This window comes from Vombatus ursinus, unplaced genomic scaffold (genome assembly GCF_900497805.2).
Source record: "Vombatus ursinus unplaced genomic scaffold, bare-nosed wombat genome assembly UNPS02014775.1, whole genome shotgun sequence".
Taxonomy (NCBI): Eukaryota; Metazoa; Chordata; class Mammalia; order Diprotodontia; family Vombatidae; genus Vombatus; species Vombatus ursinus.
Genome location: NW_020954553.1, coordinates 10,234,294 through 10,250,133, shown reverse-complemented (window position 1 = coordinate 10,250,133; position 15,840 = coordinate 10,234,294). Strand labels below are relative to the sequence as shown.

General features: G+C 41.3%; 1 protein-coding gene across 11 annotated transcripts in view; it reads left to right on the top strand.

The window, feature by feature from the left end:
- Window positions 1-15,840, top strand: part of MACF1 (microtubule-actin crosslinking factor 1) — a 375,956-nt gene that overhangs the window by 137,811 nt on the left and 222,305 nt on the right. For all 11 annotated transcript variants that reach the window (XM_027864644.1, XM_027864643.1, XM_027864645.1 and 8 more), the window contains exon 5: window positions 3,313-3,405. In XM_027864644.1, coding sequence (XP_027720445.1) covers window positions 3,313-3,405 — 93 coding nt within the window. The remainder of the gene's footprint in view (window positions 1-3,312; window positions 3,406-15,840) is intronic.

The following is a 15,840-nucleotide window of genomic DNA, read 5'->3' as shown; positions in this document are numbered from 1 at the left end:
CTCTTAGCCTAGCATTCATGACTCTCCATGATTTAGCCCCTAACCTCTTAATAGCCTTATTTTTTATTGCTCCCCAACGCAAACCTTCTGCTCCAACCAGTCTAATAGACTTGTTAGAATCTATGTACACCTTACTATTTCCTACTTTTCTGCTCTTTTTGAACCTCCCACAATTCATAACACAGTATCCTTTCAATAATAGATGCTGTATTATTCTGTAATAAATCTTTAATCTATTGTTTGTTTTATTGATTAAATGATAATAAGTTAGATTTATTTAAAAAAAAAAGAGAGAGATGGCATAGTAAAAGTATAGTAGAAAGAGCACTGCTTCCAAAATTGAGACCCCACTTTTAGTAATGACTACCTCTAACTAACTGAGTGGTTTGGGTAAAATACCTGAATCTTGGTTTCTTACCTTTAAAATGAGGAGGTCAAATTAGATAGATGACTTCTAAAGCCACTTCTAGGTCTTGATCTAGAATTCAATGAAAATGTTTTGACTATAGGAATTTTTAAAAACTGCTCCAATGAGCTACCAACTTTTAGAGCTCCTATCTGTAGAAGATGGAGTTTCTTTTACAAATGAAATCTATCTACTAATGTGGGCAAATTGTGATCTTATAAAGGAACTGAGTTGACCGCCAGGTTAAGTGACATGCCCTAGGGTCACACAGCTAGTATAGGTCAGAGGTAAGATTTGAACTTGAGTCTTCTTCTTTCCAAGGCTAGCTCTCTGTTATTTCGAGCTGCCTTAGAAATCTTTGAGAAGAGAATGGACCACTATCAATCCTGGATCCTACAGTGAATAAGCATATGAGATTGTGGCAAGAGACTTGCCCAAATGATCTCTTGAAATGTACTCCAACTGTAAAATCTTGTAGTCTTGGTGCAAAGCCTAGAAGTCTCCTAAAAATGTTTGAAAATGGAGATGACTGATAGAGAAAGCCCTTATGAGATTGGATTTCAAAACAAAAGTGTACTAATGGGGCTGCAACTATGTTCTATGTTTGTTCTCTTGATTTCCCATTCCTGTCATGTATCCCCACATGTAAGGTATTCTACTGGATGTAGAAGTTGACAATTAGATATTATTATTAGCCATAATAATATAATATTCCAGCTTTTTGTAGTGCTTTAAGATATGAAAAATATTTTCACAATTACTGAAAGTGATCAGTGTCAGAGGAGAGAAGGAGGTGTATTTAAGAGATGTTTCAAAGGTAGAAACAGTAGGCCTCAACAACCTTGATTTGATTTTATCATTTGATCCAACAACCTTGGAAGGTAGCTGCTTTTATTATCCCAATTTTACAGATCAGGAAATGGAAGCAGGCAGAGGTTAGAGAAGTACAGCTAGTAAATATCTGCGGCCGGATTTGAACTTGCATCTTTTTGACTCCAGACCTAGTGCTCCATCTACTGAGCCACATATCTCTCCCCAGAAGCCATTGGAGGAGAGAGTGAATAGTATTAACTACTGTAGTGAAATTAAACAAAGCCAAGGGCTGTGAAAAGACCATTAGATTTGTTGATAGCTTGTATTTATATAATGCTTTAAGGTTTACAGAGCTCTTTATCCAGTTGGATCCTCACAGAAATTCTGTAAAACAAGTACCACAGGTATTTATCCCTACTTTATTGCTAAGGAGACTGAGGTGTAGCAAGATTTAATGATTTGCCCACAGTCATACAACTTGAAAGTGTTAGAGGTGGAATTCAAGTCTAAATTAGTGTTTACTCTAAATCCAGTACCTGGTGACTTGAAAATGATAAATTCAAGATTCACAAAATTGGAAGAGACCTCAGATGCTCTCCAGACCAATCCATACCTGACTAAGCATCCTTTCTACAATATCTTCAGCAAAAGACCTTAATTAATGGGAACCTACTAGCTCACAAAACAGCCCATTCCACTTTTGCATGGTTCTAATTGTTAGGAAGCTATATCTTATTTTATGATGAAATCTGCTTTTTTAAAACTTCCAGTAACTGTACCTAGTTCTTTTCTCTAGTGCCAAGCAGAACAAGTCTAATCCCTGATGTTCAAATGTGTGTGTAGAATAATCTTTAAGGAAGTTGATGATTGAAAAAGAAATAATTAGGATTCTAGCTTGAAAGAGTAGCAGTATTGGGATTTTTTTTCAAGATGAAAAGACCCAAGAATGTTTCTTGATAGATGCAAAAGAGTCAATGGAGAGACATATTGAAGATATGAGGGGGGCATTAATGAAAATTTTAGAACCATAGAAAATTAAAATTTGAAGCTGGCTTTAGAAATTAGATAGCCCAACACTCTCATTTTCCATATGTAGAAACTGAAGCCCAGAGACATGAAATGACTTACTTCTAGGTCATATAGACAGTTAATGGTAGGGCCAGATCTAGAGTCCAGTCACTTACACCCAATCTGCTGCTGCCATTGCTATATCATGTGGCCTCTCATATACAAGGTTTCTTCTCATCATTCTTATTGCTCCCAAATGATGAAGCAGGGTTCCTAAGGAGATGGGAGTAAATGGGATCAAGAGCATAGGTAGAAAGGTCAGCCTCAGAAAGGAGGAAAGAAGGTGAGAAAGAAGGTGAAGAGACTGATCTTTAAGGCTGAGATGGGAATTCAAACTTGATGTCAGGTTTTGGTTTAGAGAAGACAAAAGTGCCACGCTAAGATTGATAAGGGTGCTGGTAGTGTGTAGCTATTGTGAACTTGCCGAGAAATAGGAGTCAAGATAGCCAGGGCTGGCAATGACACTGGGGAACAGGAAAAAAAAAATATACCCCTATTCCACTTCCACTGACTGAGGGAAATGAAGAATGTGGTGAAAGTAAGACCTTTATTGAACATGGCCTCCAGGTGATGTCCTTTAGGGAGTATTCCTGGTTTTAGTTCAGGGAAGGAGGAAGAAAGAAGTAGCAAAAGAGGGAGGATGAAGCAGTATTTATCTCCCAAAATAGGACTGACCTTCAATGTATATATGTGGGGGGAGGCAGGTGATGGGGTATGGAAATGGTTTGTAGAGATTGGGAGGGAGAGAGGCTGAGGTGAGAAGTAGTGAAGGGTCAAGAAGGTAGGGGTAGGGGCACCCTGAGTTCAAATCTGGCCTCAGACCAAACACTTGACATGTACTAGCTGTGTGACCTTGGGTGAGTCACTTAACCCCAATTGCCTCACCAAAAAAAAAAAAGGTAGGGGCAGGTGGAGAAAGTATAAGGTGATAGAGATAAAGGAAGCAGAGAGTCAGAAGCAGGCTGACAATACATGGGGTGAGAAGGTACTAGAGGTTCTGACAGCCACTTGTGCTTCTCTTCCAGGTAAAATTGGTGAACATTCGCAATGATGACATTACGGACGGGAACCCCAAGCTGACTCTAGGCTTGATATGGACCATCATTTTGCATTTCCAGGTAGGACTTTGGAGATAGCTCTTACTGGGTCTGGTTCTGTGCTCAGCCCGAAGAAGAAAGCAAGTAATTTTGCCTTCTGGGGTCAGTTTTGAATGGAAATTCTTTTGTTGTATTTAACAGGGAGGATCATTAGGGGGTTGAGGATTGTCTGGGGGGTGTGTGTGTGTGTATCAGGATAGGGGAGGGTCTGATTTGGAAAGATTAGTAGCAATTTGGAGAAAAAACCCACTGAAAACTAAGCTCTGAATGTCTCAACCAATTGCATGGTGAAATTGGGGATTTTACTGTTTCTTGTGCTTTGCCTTATGATTGCCTTATGATTATTAGAAGTTTCTGTTTGTTCAGCTGTACTTCTTAGGATTCTGAGAGTATTGCATGGGGAGAGAAGTTGATTTTGGATGAATTAGGATGGAGCAAAGGATAATAATCTTATTTTGGCATAGGATTTTTTTTTTTACCTCCAATGATCTTAAAATTAATCTAATTGACTGCAGTACCCCTGCATCTGGTGTGCACATAGGCTCCTAAACAGAATCTTTCAAAATCTCCCTCCCTCCTCAGTACAGTGGCATCTAGTGAGAAGTGGTCATAGCATTGCCATGTCACTGTCCTCATTCAGATAGAACTGCTACTATTGATGATTACTATATGTGTGTCTGACTATGTCTCAAAAAAACCTATGGAGAACCCACAGTTCCCTTCCATGTTTTGATTTTTATTTGTAAAGTACAGCATTGTTTGTAATTGCCTTTTCAAATCCTGGTTGGCTCAGATCCATTGCTCAGAAAATATTTTGAATTTCCAGTTGTCCGATACAGATGAATCTGTCTGTGGGTGCTGTTTCCTCACAGTAGCAGACCATTGAGCAGGCTGGGGACTTGAGTAGATGTCAGGGACTGATCTCAGCAATCAGAGGACTGGGTGAGTCCACCATAGAAAGAGGCAGAATTTCTGAGGAGAGTGAAGTAGGCACCTTCCTAGGATACAAAAGTAGTGGGGGTACAATAAAGGATATTTTTAATGTTACTTTAATAAATGCATATAACTTTAAGACAAGAAACTTTTTTTTTTTTGGCAACTCATCACAAAATTTAAGTCAGATACATCTAATTTGAGGCAGCTAGGTGGCGCAGTGAATAGAGCTCTGGCCTTAGAGTCAGGAGGACCTGAGTTCAAATTCAGCCTCAGACCCTTACCACTTACTAGCTGTGTGACCCTGGGCAAGTCACTTAATCCTGATCGCCTCACCATAAAGCATAAAAAAAAAAAGATACTTCTAATTTTATCTCTCTGGTAAGCTTATGGGAGCTCCTGTTGAATTGCACAGGATGGGCAGGCATTGAGAGATTAGAATTCTGCCTTTTTGGGAGGGTCACTCACATTGATGAGATCACAGACCCGTTGGAATATTAGAGCAAGTTATATGAGTCTCCCAAGCTCTTAGTAGGTCATCTCAAGCCAGAATGACCTCAGCTAAAGGCCAGGCAAAAGCTGTGTATTACAGTCTGTCCTTTCTGTGTGGAGAACCTTGTCACTGGAGGGTTGGCCACCAGAGGCCAAATTCTAGGGGCTTTACCAACTGATGAATGCTATATAAAAGAGACACAGTGGAAAGCATGCTGGATTTAGAATCAGGGCCTGCCTCTGTCACTAAATACTATTGTGACTTTGAGTCAGTGACTTCACCTTGTTTGAACCTCAGTTTCCACATCTGTAAAATGAGGGGTTTGAACTAGTTGCTCTCTAAGGTCTCGTGATCCTATGATCCTATGATAAGGTCTGAAAGAGGGGGCCATCTTGGAAGGACCAACCATACATTAGTGAAATCACGGATCCTACAGGTATAGGAGTCAAGTTATGTGTATCACAACAGTAGTAATGCACAGTATGGACAACAATACACAAGGAGTGTAATTTTAAAACACTTCACAGGCCACACAAATTTGGCCCATGCTGCATCCGTGAGTTTTTTCTGTGCTGTAACAACTAGAAGAATAATGCCACCTGCTGACTGAGTGAATAATAAGCTGTAGAGCTAGTGAAGGAAAAATCATTCTTCAGAACTTGAAGTAATAGTAGTAGTAGTCATAATAATAATAGCAATTCACATTTCAATAGCACTTTGAAATTTACAAGTGCTTACCTGACAACAATCTTGTAAAGTGGGTAGGACAGGTAAGATGATACATTCCTTCTGGAAAGAGAAGCTGAAATTATGGGAACCATGTCAGTTTTTCTTGGGCATGTTATATAGGAGTAGCAAATGGGAAAATAGGCACAGGGACACCTGTTACACTGTGGCAGTGGGATGATTTTCTTGGAATTGCAAGGAGCTGTCCAGCCATCTCTTGGGTTAGATGTAGGGAAAATATTCTTCAGAGGTTTTCAAGTGTCCTGGGAAGCTAGAAAAAGGTCCTTTGTTGGGAAGTCCCTGGAGAACTAGAGACGCCTCACTGCGATTCTCAACTGAACAGAGGAGATTTCAAGAGACATTCCACTCCACACTTCTGCCTTCACTGGGGGTGACCATTGTGGACATAAGATCCAGAGAATGCAGCTACTGTCTCCCCCTCCCTACTGTGGCAGCAACTAAATCCTTAGGCTCCAAGAAGGCAAACTCCAGGGCCAGAGAATAAGAGAATGAACCCTGAACTGCTTAAGTAACACTTTGTTTGGGAATGCAAAGGCAAGGTAGCAGCAGCTGAGGAAGAAAACAACTTCAAAAATTCATCAGAAAAGCTGCTGTTTATACAGGCCTCTAGTTGCCAGAACTCTCTGCCCACCTGAGCCAAATCTGTGCCCAGGTACAAGTTCCCTAATGAAATATAGGCAACCTTAGCCCATGCTATCTACAGGACACACAGTGGCCCTTCTGTGCTGCTGACACAGTCCTCCTAGAATCCCTTCTTACTGCTTTCCTGTGGAGGACTCCCTTAAGTCAGGACTCCCTTCCTAGAGCCTTCCTTACATTTGTGTCTGCTATTCCCCTTGCTTCGATGAGTGAGTTTGCAATTGCTTGTGTTGCTCAGGTGGGCCAGCAGCCTGGTGCTAATAGGTTTCCTTACAGAGCTGTTTGGTTGGGTCACAAAGGATGATTTAGGGCTTCTGTCTTCCCGCCTTGCTTCAGATTATGTTTGAACATGTTTCTTTTGCTTTCTATGCATAGATGTGTGGTTTACTGTTCTTTTTCTCTCTTGAACACCTGAGTCACAGAAATAGATGGTTGGATGAGACCTCAAAGGGCATCTCATTCAGTCAGTACCTGAATAAGAATCCCCTCTAGAACAGCACCCCCCCCCCCCAAAGTAGTCATCTAATTTTTGCTTGAAGACTTTCAGTGGAGGGGCGCCAGCCCATTCCAACTGAGTATACTTCTCATTGTTCAGAAGTTTTTGCTTACACTGAGCCTAAAGTAGCCATTTTGCAACTTTCACCCATTGCTTCTATTTCTGCCCTCTAGGACTGTGTAATATCCAATACCCTCTTGTACCTAACAACTCTGCAGATTCTTGAAGCTTAGTTATCATGTCCCCCCCATAAGTCTTCTCTTCTGTAGTCAGCAGCCAATCAATAAACACCTACTGTGTGCTGGGCTCTAGGCTAAGTACTAGGATAGAAGGAAAAAGGAGCTCACATTCTAATTGAGGAGACATCATGCAGATAACTTTGTGAGTGTGTATATGTACATTTATGTGTACATGTATATGTACAAACTGGGAAGGCTGCCTGTAGAAGGTGCTGTTTAAGCTGTCTTAAAGGAAGCTTTGGAATCTAGGAGGTGGAAGTGAGGAAGGAGAGCATTCAGGCCATGGTGGATAGTAATCAGTCCAGAGGCATGGAATCAGGAATGGAGTGCCCTTTCTGAGTAACAGTACTGTAACTAGATCATAGAGTGCTTGGAAGGGTGAATAAAACTGGAAAGATGGGAATGAATGGGTTAGGTTATTAAGGGATTTAAATACCAAACAGAGAATTTTATATCTGATCCTGGAGGTAATAAAGAGCCATTAGAGTTTATGGAGTAGGGGGTGACGTGGTCAGACCTGAATGTTAAGATCACTTTGGCAACTTGAGTAGAAGATGAATGTTGGAGTAAGGAGAAATTTGAGAGACATCAGTTAGAAGACTATATTGCTGTAGTTCACCTGTGAGATAAAGAGGGTCTAAACAATAATGTTGGTAGCTCTGAGTAGAAAGATGTAATGAAGATATTGTTGCATTGTTGGTCGAGTTGTGAACTGATCCAACCATTCTGGGGAGCAATTTGGAACTATGCCCAACGGGCTATAAATTGTGCATACCCTTTGATCCACTAATACTGCTGCAAGGTCTATATTCCAAAGACATCAAAAAAGGGAGGTGGTTGTACATTTATAGCAGCTATTTTTTGTGATGGCTAAGAATTGGAAATTGAGAGGATGCCCATCGATTGGAAAATGGCTAAAGAAGTTATGGTATATGATTGTTATGGAACATTATTGTGCTATAAGAAATGACAAACAGGATGATTTCAGAAAAACCTGGAAAGACTTACATGAACTGATGCAAAGTAAAGTGAGAAGAACCAGAACAATGTTGTGCACAGTAGCAGCAATATTATGCAATGGAGAACTATGAATGACTTAGCTATTCTCAGTAATACAATGATCTAAGACAATCCCAAAGGACTCATGATGAAGCATGAGAAAGAACCTCCTGAGAAAGAACTGGTACTGTCTAATTGTAGACTGAAGCATGCTATCTTTCTTTCTGTCTATCTTTCTTTCTTGAGTCTTCTTGTACAAAATGGCTAATACAGAAATGTTTTACATGATTGCACGTGTATAAACTATATCCAATTGCTTGGATAGAGAGGAGGGGAAGGAAGGAGGAAGGGATAAAATTTGGAACTCAAAACTTAAAAAAAAAGTTTTAGCATGTAATTGGGGGAAAAGATAAAATAAAGTATATGACAATTTTAAAAGATGGAAATAACAAGACTTGACAACAGATTGGCTATGCTGACTAAGAGTGATGAGTCAAAGACTATACTGAGGTTCCAAGAATGGATAACTGAGAGGATAGTGGTGACCTTGACAGTGACAGGAATGTGCCATTGCAGAAGGGTTTACAGAAAAGATAATGAATTCTATTTTGGACATAATGAATTTGAGATGCCTCTAGGACTTCCAATTTGAGATGTCCAAGAACCAGTTGGTGGTTAAAAAAAAAGGGTCAAGAGAGAGGCTAAAGCTAGATATATAAATTTGGGAATAATCTATGTAGAGATGTTTATTGAACTCATGAGAGCTGATGAGATCACCAAGTGAGATAGGATGGTGGGAAAAGAGAAGAGAATCCAGGACAGACTTTTGATCCAGCAAAGGAGACTGAGGAGGAACTGTCAGACAAGTAAGAGAACCAGATGAGAGCAGTGTCATGGAAACTAGAAAGGAGAGATTACTCAGGAGAAAAGAGTGATTAACAGTGTCAAATGGTGAAGAGAGGTCAAGAAGGATGAGGAAAAAACAAACCCCATTAAATTTGACAACTGAGATCAGTGTTAAGTTTGGAAAGAAAGTTGAGTGACAAGATTACAAAAGATTTAGAAGAAAATGAGAGGAGAGTGGAGGCATTGCGTTTAGCACACTTTCTTGAGAAATTGAGCTGAGAAGAGGAGAGATGTAAGATGATAGTTTGGGAGGATGGTGAGGGTTTTTTAAGAATGAGGAAGATCTGGACATGTTTGTAAGTAGCATGGAAAGGAGCTAGATAGGGGAAAATTGAAGATTAAAGAGAGAGGACGGGCAGCTAGGTGGCGCAGTAGATAGAGCTCTGGCCTTGGAGTCAGGAGGAACTGAATTCAAATGCAGCTTCAGACAGATGACAGTAGCTGAGTGACCCTGAGCAAGTCACTTACCCTTGATTGCCTCACCAAAAAAAAAAGAGAGAGAGAGAGAGAGAAAGAGGGGATGATAGTGAGGGAAACTTGCTAGAAAAGTCAGGAAGGTTTAGAGACAAGGGTTCATGTAGAGGGATTTGCCTTATCAAGGAGGATACCTTTTCCTGTGAGACAGGGATTAAAGAGGCAGTAGCAGGGTAAGACATCTGAGTGATATGAGAAGGAAGGGAAGAGGAGCTCGGACTGGCCTCAACTTTTTTTTTTTTTTTGTATGAGGCAAGGTCTTTAGCTAGGAGGGCTTGGGGTAATGTGCCATGAATAAAAAGACTTGTAATACCTCACGTGATAAATAGGATAATGAATTGATTAGGGAACTGCAAAAGGATTGCCCTGCTTTAATCAGTGCCCATTTGAGATTTTGTAGCATAAATTCCTTAGTGGACCCAGTCAGCACAGTTTTTTTTTGTTTAAAAATTTTTCCAGTTTTGTTCAGCAACACATAAATATGAATGAATGAGGAAGATGGTAGGAATTATCCAAGGTTGGGGTTTCACATCCTTGAAGCTTTTGTTTAAAGGATTTGTGTCTGTGGATGTTTTGGGTTTGACAAACAGGGAGACATGTACACAGATATTAGTCTCTCCTTGAAATGATTGTAAGCTACTTGAGGTCGTTACCCCAATTTTTGATTTTATAGCTTTCTTTTGTCTTAACATCACCTTTATTTTTCCTTCCTGTAAGCAAATAGCAATCCCTTATAAACAAACAAAAAAGGAAGGGAGACAAGAAGTAATTCATTGTGTCAGAGAGGGAGTAATATCAATGAGATTGAAAAGATAGAATGAGGCTAAGTTGTAAAGTGCTTAAAAAGCTAACCAGAAGAATCTGATCCTAGAAGCAATCAGGACCAGCAGAGAAGGGCTATTTTACTGTCAGAGACTGTGGGATAGGAGGAGAAAGGAGGAGATGATAGTGAAGGGGAGAAGAGTAAGAAAGTATGATCCTTCGCTGAGAGAGCAGGAGAGGGAAAGGTGTAGGAATCTTGAGGAGAGAAGAGATTTTGAATAGCTTCTGTAGGGAGGGGAGTAGTGCTCAATTAGGGAGGACTATAAGATTGGACACAATTGAATAACATGAATTTATCATATTCTCAATCAGCATGGCTGTGTGACTTCCTCCAGCTCAGTTCACTCTGTGCATGCACACAGAGGAGGCAAAAGATGAGTGGCAATAGAAAGGAATGAGAGAGCAGAGGATGGAGTGGAGTGAAATTAGCTATTGGGACAAGATCAGAAGGGGAGAAAAGTGAAGTCAGAGCATTTATTAATATGCATTTATCAAGTGCCCATCATTTATCATCTCTATGCCAGGAGCTAGGGATATAAAGACAGAAAAGGGAAACAATCTCTGCTCTCAGAGAGCTTGCTTACATTGTCCTGGAGAAAACCATAGATACATATTTAATTATGTACAAAATAAATATATGCATTATGAATACAAAATTAAGAGATGAGACAGTCCGGTTTGGTTGTATTCTAGAGTGTTGGAAGCAGAATAGTATTTAATGAGTCTAGAAAGAGAGATTGGAGCCAAGTTGTGAAGGGCTTTAAAAGTCAGAGTAGTTTATATTTGATACTAAAAGCAATAAGGGGAATCCTTGGAATTTATTGGTAGTAGAGTGACATAGTCAGATCTATGCTTAAGGAAAATCACTTTTGCAGATATGCTGGGGATAGATTGGAGTGGGAAGAGATTTATAAATTTGTTGGTGTATATGAAGCCTTTTTATCTTTGACTTCTTTGGGAGTATATGCTTAAATTTTATTCACTTTCTTAGCATAATGACAAATTGTTTTCCAGAATTGTTGGACAAAGTCACAGCTCTCCTGACAACATATTAGTATACTGTCTTTCCAGTCCCTCCAACATTGATTTTTCTTCTTTTCTGCCATCTTTGGTAGTTTTCTGAGTATGAGGTGAAAAGCTCAGGATTGTTTTATTGCATTTCTCTTATTAAACATTTGGAATAGGTGGCAGCTGGGTGGCACAGGAGGTAGAGCACCGGCCCTGGGGTCAGGAGGACCTGAGTTCAAATTTGGCCTCAGACACTTGACACTTAGTAGCTGAGTGACCCTGGGCAAGTCATTTAACCCCATTGCCTAGCAAAAAACAAAAACAAAAAAAGAAAAGGGAAAAAAAGACATTTGGAACCGTCATATGGTTGCTAATAATTGCAACTTTTTTTTTTAAAGAACTCAGGAATGGTTTCTTAGACCTCTTTGTATCCTCTTGACCATTAAACATAGGGCTTTACATGTAGTAAGGACTCCACAAATTTTGATTGAATGAATGAAAGATCAACCATGTTGGGACCTGGGCAAATTTCTGTGGCATTTGCAAAGATGAATTGATCCTGGAGAAAGTGTCAGCCAGATTTCAGGGAAAAGGCACAGAGGATATCAGTAAAAGATTGCCCAGCTCTTCAAGGTTTGCACATTGGGGGATGGGTCCAAGGAAAAGTTATCTTGGGGTCATCTAAGCTTTGATGCAGCAGCCCTGGGAAAGACCATTCTGGTCCCAATTTATATCAGTTCAGCAAACATTTATTAAGCTGTACTCTATGTTAGGCACTTCTGTAGGTACTAGGCATACAAAGACTAACAAAAAGATTCCTGCCTACAAGGAGCCTATATTTTAATGAGTGGCAGTTTAATGCATAGTGGAAAGACCATTAGACTTAGAGTCAAAGGATCTGGGTTCAGCCGGTTAAAAAACGCATTCATTAAGTGCTTACTATCATCTAAGTGCTGGGTATACAAAGAAAGGCAAACTAGTCTCTGCTTTCAGAGAGTTCACACTCTAATGGTGGAGGGGGGGAGGCGGAGAACAACATGCTGAATTGTACATACAAGATGTATGCACAAGAGAAGGCACTAACAGTTGGGGGGACCAAGAAAGGAAGAAGGTGGGGTTCAAATCCAACCTTTGGTCTTTGCTAACTGACCTTAGGGAAGTTACTGACTTCTCTGGGTCTTGATTCCCCATCTGAAAAAGGAAGACCTGGACTACACGGAATTTAAGGTTTCCTTCAGAGAGAATGTAAGCTTCCAGGAGCTTACCTTCACAAAGGTCATAGTTTTAGAGCTGAAAGGAACCTTAGAGATCATTTAGTCCACCTCTTCCTTCTACAGATGGGGAACTGAAGTCCAGATAGGTTAAGAGCTACAGAGAGAGTGTAAGTTTCCAGTAATGTATATTCATAGACCTCAAAGCTTTAGATGTTGTTACAAATCTGCCTCCCCTCAAGCTTGGTCAGGAAGCATAATGTGCTAGGAACCATTGTGCTAGGAGGTCTTGATTTTTTGGTCTCCAGATCAGTGTCAGCCTTGTGACAAAAGAGCGGTTAGGAAGGAGATGAAATGGCTTGATTGAATGTCATGTGCAAGAGGCCCATGATAGGAGTGCTTTGGCTGCATTAAACTTCTCAAAAAAGTTCCCATAGCAGCCCTCCTTATGATCTAAATCCCTGGCTTTTGCTTCCCCACTCAGCTTTGGTACTTGTTGGTATTTGATGAATAAAACAGGACCCCTTCCCCCTTTTCTGCTTAACAATCCCACAACTTTAGGCTTTCTTTGCTGGAAGCTTATTGACAGTCTGTGTATTGCACTATCAAGCCTTATTGGGTGTGTCTTATTGGTGGAATGAATTGCACAGTATGACTGATGAGAGTCCCTCAGTTTTTCTCCCTCTCTTCCCATCCTGGTTTGCCCTTTCCTTCTTGTGTCTTTTGCCGTGATTCATGAAGGCCACTAGGTGGTAGTACAGCTCTTTGGGAGGAGGGTACCCTTTAGGAGGGTATGACAGACACAGACTGCAGTTGTGAAAAAGATGGAGCATCGCTAGAGAGGCCCAGACTGTGTAAGAAGCCACTGCTTTAAGTAATGCCATTTCTCCTCTTTAGTAGGAAGAGCTTGTGGGTCTTCAGAGGATTTATTCGGTAGCTGGACTGGCACAGAGATCTTCAGGGCTTAGAGCTAGGTTGCCAGCCTCTGACTACTACATGGGCTCAATCAGTCTAGAATAATCAGGCCACCTTTTGGGATGCATCCATAGTAGGTTCTAAGTATATATAATCCTATTTGCAGCACCCCCATCCTAAGCCCCCAGATAGGCCCTTCCTTTGGGCAGGAAAAATTGGGTGGAAGAATCACTTAAATGTCACAAATAGGCAGATCTATAGTGTGTAAGATGCTTCCCTGTCACATGGGGATGGGGGGGCCAGGAACATGTTTAGGAAACATGAGGATTTTTAATTCTGATTTTTATAGCTGGAATGAGCATTCGCTGCCCTGCAGTGTGATAGCATCTAGTGTGGGTGGGGCAAATGACTGTCAGTATGATAGCTTGTATACTCTTAGTGATCATCCACCTAAACTCTTCATTTTACAGATGGGGAAACAAAGATTTCCTTTCCTTTTCCCCTCCACCAAAAGACAGCATACATCAGGTCTCTGAGTCCCTTGTTAGACTGGTGTAGGTTTAGTACTGGGGGGGAATCTTTTTGTTCTCTCTGTGTGAGTGTGTGAGTGTGTGTGTGTGTGTGTGTGTGTAAGCGTGTAAGCATGCATGTATGTATGTGTATGTATGTATGGAAAGGGAAACAAACAATCATTACAAGAATCCTGTGTTTGTTTTGTGAAAGGATCAAGCAGTAGTAACCATTTCTCTTTCCTCTTGCCATGGCTTACGATAGCCACAAGAAATGCTTCAATAAAATGGAATCTTAAAGCATAGGTTCCTTTTTTTCACTTAAGTCTCCACCTTGAATTATGCAAGGTTGGGGATAACCTACCTTTTTGAGATTGGTAAAAATAAAAAAATAAAAAAACAACCAAAGAATATGTATCTTGTCTAGTATTTTATAATCATGGAATTTTAGAGCCAGAAGACACCTTGTATATTGTCTTTATATATCTTACTATAACAGCTAAGATTGTTTTCATTTTTTACTTTGGGGGGCTCCTTAATTGTTTGTAGCTCCCTGTCCTAGGTTGATTCTAGATTTTCCTTCTCTGTTGCATGCTAAACACGTCAGCTTTTCCCTGTAATTGTTTTCCTTTTCCTTTCTTTATATTATCTTCACCCATATTCCTCCCTCCTCCATATATTCATACATTACCCCCCTCCCCACACACACACACACACCCATTTCTCCCCTCCCTTTCCCTTGTTTCTATCTCCTTTTTGCTTTCTGTTTGTGTTACTGAGGGCAGTGCTCCAATTACCTCATATTTGGAGAGAGGAAGCTTCAGCCAATCCGGTCTCTGTCTGCTTTTAGGTCAAGTGATTTCTGAACTGCAGTGAGATGCTTTGAATTTGTGTCTTGTTGCAGCTCCGAGCCTGTAAGATGGCTGTCTGAAACAGCGGCGGCTGGAAAAGCCTGGGAGAGAGACAGGGAGGGAGGAAGAATCAGAGGGATTGTCACCATAGTGCGTGGTTGGAAATGTTCAGCTAATCAGGTTGGGATTTTTCTGGGAGCCCAACATCAGCTTAACTGCATTGTTGTCGAGGTTTGGTAAAAGAAGGATATGGGCAATTCTCTGGGATGTGTAAAGGAACCAAAGGAGTCAGTGGCTGTTCCAGGGAAAGCTCCCATATCTCCTAAGAAGAGGGCTCGATTCAAAAGGAAGTGGAGGGGGAAAAAAAAACCCACACCAGAAGCATCTCCCAAGGAGGAGCCCTCACAAGGGACTGAAGCAGTTGAAGAGAATGAACCCCCAAAGAAGTTGCGAGTGAGTGTGAGTCCCTCCCTGGAGGAAGAAGTGGAAACTGTGGAGAGTCCTCTTCAGGATGTCGCTCTTCCTAGGGACCCTGCCCCCAGCCTAGAGACTGGAGGCCAAGGGCTGATTGTCCAGGTGAAAGAGAAGTTCCAAGGGGAAATCCAGACAGCTCAATTACTGGTAGATGATGGGCCGTCAGGAGCTGGAGGGGTCAAGGATTCCCTTGAAGAGGGGACAACTGTCATTGCTCACCTTTTTGACAACCCAGCAGAAAGAAACTGTGAGAAGTCAGTGAGCCGGCTGGTGGCATTTCAGAGGACAGCATCCTGCAGCAGCAGGGCTGTGCTGCTGCCTTTGCAAAGGGAAACTGCGTTTCATAAAGAGAATACTCAGCTTGGGTTCAGGACAAACACTTTGCCCAGGACAGACCAACCTGCAGTCCCAGGGACTAGGGGCATGTCATCAGAGGATCAGACTCTGGGGGCACGAGCACAGAGTATTTCAAGTACTGCCTGGACAGCTTCCTGGTCTGCAGAGCCTGGGACAGCCTCAGAATTGTCTACTCCTTCACCTTTGGTAGAGCGGCTAGAAAGACACAGGTTTGAGAAGCCTCCCAGGGTATCTTCATCATCTCCTAGGAAACTTGCTCCTATGGGGCAGGAAACTCACCGTGGCCAGAAGCTACTTACTTCCCAGAGTGACTTGTCTGTTAGTGTCCTCACCACAAGTGGTATTCTGCCCTCCTCTTCTGGCTATGGCAGCGATGGGACCCA